This window comes from Papilio polytes, unplaced genomic scaffold (genome assembly GCF_000836215.1).
Source record: "Papilio polytes unplaced genomic scaffold, Ppol_1.0 DF824091.1, whole genome shotgun sequence".
NCBI lineage: Eukaryota > Metazoa > Arthropoda > Insecta > Lepidoptera > Papilionidae > Papilio > Papilio polytes.
The window spans coordinates 10,630-17,471 of NW_013525113.1; the positions used below are offsets into that span (position 1 = coordinate 10,630).

General features: G+C 42.6%; 1 protein-coding gene across 1 annotated transcript in view; it reads left to right on the forward strand.

The window, feature by feature from the left end:
* The first annotated feature begins 773 nt into the window (after positions 1–773).
* The window catches only part of LOC106099930, a 9,336-nt gene continuing 3,267 nt past the window's right edge, over positions 774–6,842 (forward strand). The window contains exons 1-15 of the mRNA XM_013278623.1: positions 774–901; positions 1,242–1,371; positions 1,494–1,716; positions 2,042–2,174; positions 3,295–3,445; positions 3,713–3,873; positions 4,234–4,334; positions 4,581–4,783; positions 4,908–5,126; positions 5,344–5,465; positions 5,677–5,776; positions 5,965–6,113; positions 6,348–6,453; positions 6,579–6,694; positions 6,783–6,837. Coding sequence (XP_013134077.1) covers positions 858–901; positions 1,242–1,371; positions 1,494–1,716; positions 2,042–2,174; positions 3,295–3,445; positions 3,713–3,873; positions 4,234–4,334; positions 4,581–4,783; positions 4,908–5,126; positions 5,344–5,465; positions 5,677–5,776; positions 5,965–6,113; positions 6,348–6,453; positions 6,579–6,694; positions 6,783–6,837 — 2,013 coding nt within the window. The 5' untranslated portion in view covers positions 774–857. The remainder of the gene's footprint in view (positions 902–1,241; positions 1,372–1,493; positions 1,717–2,041; positions 2,175–3,294; positions 3,446–3,712; positions 3,874–4,233; positions 4,335–4,580; positions 4,784–4,907; positions 5,127–5,343; positions 5,466–5,676; positions 5,777–5,964; positions 6,114–6,347; positions 6,454–6,578; positions 6,695–6,782; positions 6,838–6,842) is intronic.

The window sequence follows — 6,842 nt, forward strand, 5'->3', positions numbered from 1 at the left end:
CCCTCGGCCCTGAGACCTTCCGGTCGTTTGCATTTTTTGTTTCTTCAAAAACCCTCTGGTCTCTCAAGAAATTGGCATAAAATATGCTTCCTTCGTATTTACATTAAAATTCTGAAGTACATATACTCTTACTATACAATAAATAATGAGTTTATTGCAAAATGATAATTTATGTATTCACAAAGTAGCGCTGGTGACGTATCTCCGTGTGACAGTTACGCTGCCGACGCCCTTTCCCAATTTACATATAATGTATTAATTGAAATTTTAAACATGTTGTAAGCATTAAATAAAGAAATAGATCGCTACAGTAACATCATCTTGTATCTTTACATGAATATAATTCTCTTGCACCACGTGTTGTTGTGTTACAGTGTTGATTATAAGTAAAAAAAAATGTAAAAGGTTAAAAAAAAAACGTCTTTGTTTCTCGAGGTATTGCGAATTTCCTTCTAAATCCATTTTGTTTACAAAGAGCTTACAGTCAGCGATCTCTTTTTTCCGAGCTGTAAATATCAAAATATTTAATTTAATACTCGGCTGGGCTTATTGCTGAACATCAAAATGAAACGAGAGTAAGACAAAGGCGGGAGAAATACGAAGGTCACGATGGCCTCTAGATATCGTACACAAACATTTTTACTGTGTTACAAATGCTTAAAGTCACAAATAATTCAATATGTAACTGGCATGGATGCCGGTTCGAAATGTGTATATGGTTTATGGCGATCATGACATTTGTCACATTAGACAGTGACAGATAGTTTGTTGTTCATTAGTGCAAAGAGAATACAATCACTACATCACTACGTTTTATTGTATATCGGTGTATTTGGTTGTTTGCATGATCGCATGTAATGTTCACGATGTCTCACAAGCCGCCCTTGTTACCAAAAAAAACGTAAGTTATAAGACACATACCTGACAAATTTAACTTGTTACAATGCGCTACGTAGATACACTATTTAGATGCAAACGTTTATATGGATGGATAGATGGATGTTTGTTAGCGTTTGTAGCCTTAACGACTAAAGGTATTTTGATGAAATTTGGTATAAATGTAGAGGATAGTCTGGATATGCATCTATTTGGCAGATGTTTTAGCTACTGGTTATGTAAAACTTGCAAGGTGTGATATAGTGTTGATGTGAAGTGCACGGTGGACGATGTGGTGTGACACGTGAACACTGACGTAAATGTCTGGTCAATATCGGACATGATGTTTGTGTGTGTGTGTGCAGGGAGGCGTGCGGCGACGTGCGGCCACTTCTGTCGGAGGTGTTCCGCCACCAGCCGCCGCCGCCGTCGCACGAGTCTGCACAACACCGGAGCGCACAGGGGAACGACACCGAAAAGCAGATTCCCCAAAAGGTTCATATTGATGTTTTGTTACACTCATTCACTCTTAACGGTCTACCTACTCCTACCTTATCTCTACTTGCATCGTTTACAGCTGTAAAGAACAAAAATCGGTGTGAACGTTTTACTTTCAGTTACCAGTAAATTCATTACAAATAACGGAAATTAGAAATCATGAAGATACATTGAGAAGTGAGTACGGCAAGCAGATGAGTCACAGGGCGCGCGCCGCAGATTACGAGCTGTCGTACTGCGGCCCGTCGCCGCCGCTGCTCTGCGCACTTACACCCGAGGATGCAGAAATAACGATGATACGGAGACAAGATTTGATGCCGACAACTTTAGAAAATACCGATCGTAAGTTTCCTTATCCGTTTCTCTTCTTATTCTCCGAAAACATTACGTGCATTCGGGGCTTTGCTATATTCTCTTCTCGCTTGCTCGGGCTCCTGTGCGTTTATCTAGCATTGTTACATCTTATTAATACTATAAATGCGGAAGTTTAGATGGATGGTTGTTTGTTAGTTTTTTTAGCTTTAAAGGCTAAACAGATCTCGATAAAATTTGGCATAAATGTAGAGGATAGTCTGGAAGAACACATAGTAGGCCTACTTTTGTGTTTGTTTTTTTAACTCCGCGCAGACAGAATCGTGGGTGAAAGCTAGTATTATATAAATTCCAGGGCTGCAATGTCATTGGCTGATGTCGACGAATTCCGGCGACACTTGCGCCGACGTAACCCAGTCCGAAGATTTAAATTTACCACCAGATGATGATGTCTTGTCTCCCAAAGATTTATCAATCCAATCCGTAAGGTATTTTCTATTTATCACTCTTATTTTGTCATTATCATTGATTGAATGTTTGACACATTTTGTAACAATTAACAGTTAAATTTTTCTTTTGTGTAAATTAATACTCTTAGGCTCTCAGATATCACCTTGCATCGCCTTATGAAAAGTATTAATATGAATTTTGGAGGAATGTATAAGTCAAATGAACTGATATTAAGATATTGAACATGCAATATTATTTGTTTATAATCTATGTACTTACTTTTACAATTCCTAATTTTATTTAATATCATTTCGAGGTGAAAGGCTATTTGTTTTAAGCGCCATTAAGTTAAATGTTCAGGAGAGCCATTTAAAGTTTCCATTTTTAGAAAAAAAATAATTTCAATTGAAAAATTTTCAGACAGGTTCTAGATTAAAATGACTATAATTCGGCATACTCGTACTTCATTATTTATTTTATATTTAAAATTCGCTGATTCTGAATATTATATAGATAAGTCAATATCGCCTAAAATGACGGTTGAAACAAATAGCCTTTCATCCGTCGATTTTAGTAATAAATAAAAACATTTTTATCGCCATCCAAAAAAAGTATAGTGTTACACAAATAAGAAACATTTATGAAAATTAGTAACAGATGGCAAAAGGGGGAAGCTCGGCTTAACCGATACCGGTCTTACATCATTTTGTTCCAGATAAATTTTGATAAAATAATAAAGAGTTGTTGTTATTTTACGGAAATACCATAGACAGCAGTAACGTCCTCTGCTGCCTTGAGTGGGGTCGAGGCGCTATCTTACTTTCAGTATGACGTCTGTTGTGGAGGAGGTGGTCTTTGTATCGATGATTACTGAGAGTGTTGAAGGCTCGTTTAAAGTAAGATCGGTGCACCGAACCCGCTGCTCAGGCTTTATTATTAACTTGTGAAGTTAATATTGTATATTCCAATTAGATAATATGAAGCTGCAACTATTTGCTTTGTGATGTTCGCACTTTATCCCTATAACGCTTCCAAAACTTTGACCTATCAATGATGATATCAATGGGAATAATACAAACTGCGAATTATATCTATCTATGACTTATGCTTGCTGTATATTGCGTGTTTGTCGATAACCAAGTATGTGTGTGTCTGCAGGTGCGACGAGACGACGGGCTCCTTGCCGGCGGCGCCACGCCCCCCGCGCCCTCCGCGCCCGCCGCGTGCCTCGCGCCCGCCGCCCTGCTGCGTCGTCTGCGAGCCCGCAACACTCTATTTTGTGAACTTCACAGTGGGACACGATCATGTGGTAAATCGTCTTGAATTTGCAATCATGGTGGTGTTTATTACCGTAATAGAAAAATTAGAGTAGGTTTAGCTGTGTTACTACTGTTAGGTCTTTAACAATCAATTATTTTCTTTCTTGTCTGGCTGCGGAATTAAGTTGCTTGGTGATAAAAATAAAAATGATAAAACTACAGTATTTGTATATTGGCGGTGGTTTGATGTACCCGGTATGTATCTAGTAGGGGTGGTTAGCGTGTGTGCAGAGTGTATTTTGTTCGTATGCGGGCAGCAAAGCGTGCGCGTGGTGAACACGTCGCGGCACGCGGTGCGCCTCGCGCTGCGGCCGCCCGCGAGCCCCGCCCTGCGGCTGGCGCTGCCGGTGGGGCTCTCCCGCGGCCTCGCGCTCTCCTCGGGCGCCGCGCTCCACCTGCGAGTGCATTTCAAGCCCAGGTTAGCACAATGTTATACAAGTATTACTCTTATTTAGACGTCGTCATTACTTTACAACTTCACCATTCAGTAATACGAGATTCTTAATTTTTAAAATCACTTGTTTAATATTACAAAATATTAAATTAATAGTGGAAATAATCTGATGTCTAAGATGTAACCTAAAGAAAAGGTTGTAGTGATGTGACGCACGCACTAGGTGTGTATGTATATCACGGTGATAGTGGTGTATATTACGGTACATTGATTTTTCAGTTCTTTTCTTTCGAGGTGGAAAATAATTCCTTTTAAAAGTGAGCAGTCGACTATGATTGAGTTGTGAGAGAGAGAAGTGAGCAAGTAGCGCACTGTCCCCCACAGAGACGTGCGCGCGTTCCGCGACGAGGTGCTGGTACGCGCGACGCGGGGCGCGCCCGCGGCCGTGCTCGTGCTCTGCTACCTGGAGCCGCCGCTACTCGACGGTCGGGCCTCACCTCAATACAATCTTAATAATCAACACTGAATAATACATGTGACAGATGAAGAAGAACGTATATGTGTTTCAATACTTTTTCGGTGTAAACTATTAGTAAGGTCATTTTATGATGCCCCTGTTGCTATCTACCAACTAATGCGAGGTGCTGTTTAAAGATAAATATCCCCCTCTCTATAAATAACAAAAAAATGTAATGCAATATAAATAGTTAATAAACACAGTGTATGAACAGTGATAGTTCCGCGGGCGGAGTTGGGCGAGGCGTGGGGCGGGCTGGGCGCGCACGCAGCGCCGCCAGCGCGCAGCCCCGTGCTGGACCTGGGCGCGCGGCTGGCGGGCGCGCCGCACCGCGTGCCGCTGCGCCTGGCCTGCGCTGCGCATCATGCCGCCTTCTACGTCATGACCGAGGACGCCTGGTGCGCCTTCACCCTCGACGTTAGTTCAACACTCAATCATACGACTGGCGGTCTTTGATCACTAAAGTTGAATCGGTACTATTCCTTGAAAGTATTATATTGTTGCCAATACATGACAAATGTAAAGGAAAAATCGTTTCCAGGAGGAGGCGATACGAACGGGCTACGTGGTGTCGGGCGCGTTCAGCGTCGGTCCGGTTTACTGGGCGGGCAGTGCGAGCGGCGGGCTGGTGGCGCACCGCGCGCCCACGCCGGGCCTGCGCTCGGCCGCGCTACGCCTGCTCTGCTCCACGGCCGTAGTGCGCCCACTCACCATCATCGCCGACTCTATTATGTTCAACACCGACCACATCACGCTTCAAGTATAAAATGACTCTGCAGTAATATTAATTCTATAAGCGAGGCAGAGTTATATCTCAAATCACGTTTTATAAACGCTCATTTATCTGTACAGATAAACTTATAATTTCAACTATAAACAGGGCGTTAATAAAAGTTGTAATCGTAAATAAGTATAAAAATAGACTCTTAAAAATGGAATAGTCTTAAAAATCTGAACCTAATATTATTATACAATAGACTCCTGAGAAGGAGTACGACATCATGCTGGAGGGGGACCCCGCGTGCCCCTATTACGTGCACCTCGGCAGCGCCTTCCCCGAGCGCCCGCTCGCTGCCACTGTGCACCTGCTCAATCACAGGTTCATCCGCGCTTCCACTTTTTTATATTTTTTTAAACAAAACTACTGTACTAAACACTGTATCTGTAAATGTATAATATGATAGCAAAAAAGAGGTTTTCATTTTGTTATTTTTTTTTTATTTTGTGTTGTACTTTGGTCTAGCGTCTCTTTATGTCTTATTTACCAATTTTTGCTTTTGCCCGTGCTTATGGTGCGTAACTTCCCACAGCGCAGTGCCGTACTCGTACTACTGGAGCGTCCGACCTTGGGACAAGACGTTGCTTTTGGCAGAGAAACAGCATTCTGAATTTTTTTCAGAAGTCACTGAGGTAACTCTGCTTACCTCGAGAAATTTTATCGAGTCTCCATATATCTATATTTTTTAATATTGATTGCTAATGTTTTTGCATTATTGCAGAATGGCTAACGATGGTTCAGGCTTAGATATAACAGTAACGATATTTAAGGTGACACTCGGAGTTTAAGATATACAAGGATATGTTTTTTGTTTGTGCAGAGCGATGTGACGTCTCTGCACACGGAGTCCGTGGGCAGTATCCGCGTGGAGCCGGTGCGCGGCGTGGCGGGCGCGCGCGGCGTGAGCGCGGTGCACGTGTGCGCCCCGCGCGCCGGCGCCGACTGCGGCCTGCACCGCCTCGCGCTCATGTCGGTACCGCACGCAACACACACATATCTACTAGAATTATATCATTATTATGATTGATTATACATAGGTAACAAGATTGCTACACCTAAGTGAAATATTATTATTAACTTTCCGTAGACTAGTTTAGAGTTAATTAGGTTAAAATGGTGTAAGTTTTTCATGACATTATTTATAATTATGTGAAAGGTTCATACAACAAATTAATAATGTTCGTATGTATATTATCTTTGTAGGCTCATTTTGACCGATATCCCTCGGGAAAGTTTAGGACCAGAATATGACAACATCATACTTAGCACCAAAACAGTAGAGGAAGAGGAAATTCCTGGCCTTTGTGAGGTAACAGTTACAAACATATTGGTTTAATGCTTCCCTAGGACGCTTTCTCAGACATGTAGAAGTGTTAGAGATGTAATGTAAGTGCTACTTCAGTAATGAATATGCTAAAAATTCGCGCGGCGCAGGCGTGGTCACGCACGGTGTGCGAGGTGCTGGTGACGCAGCTGGAGGTGTGGTGGGAGGTGGTTCCGCTGCGCTTCGTATTGCATCCGCCTGTGCTACACCTCACACACACCAAGAGGTAGGTAGAGTCGTGCCACTTATTTATTAAACCTACGGGTTTATAATACTATCTTAAGATGAATTAAGTTGTGGTGGGGGTTGCGCAGGGTGAGCTCGGTGGAGCTGGAGATGGAGGTGACGCAGCTGCACGCGGGCGGCGAGGCGCG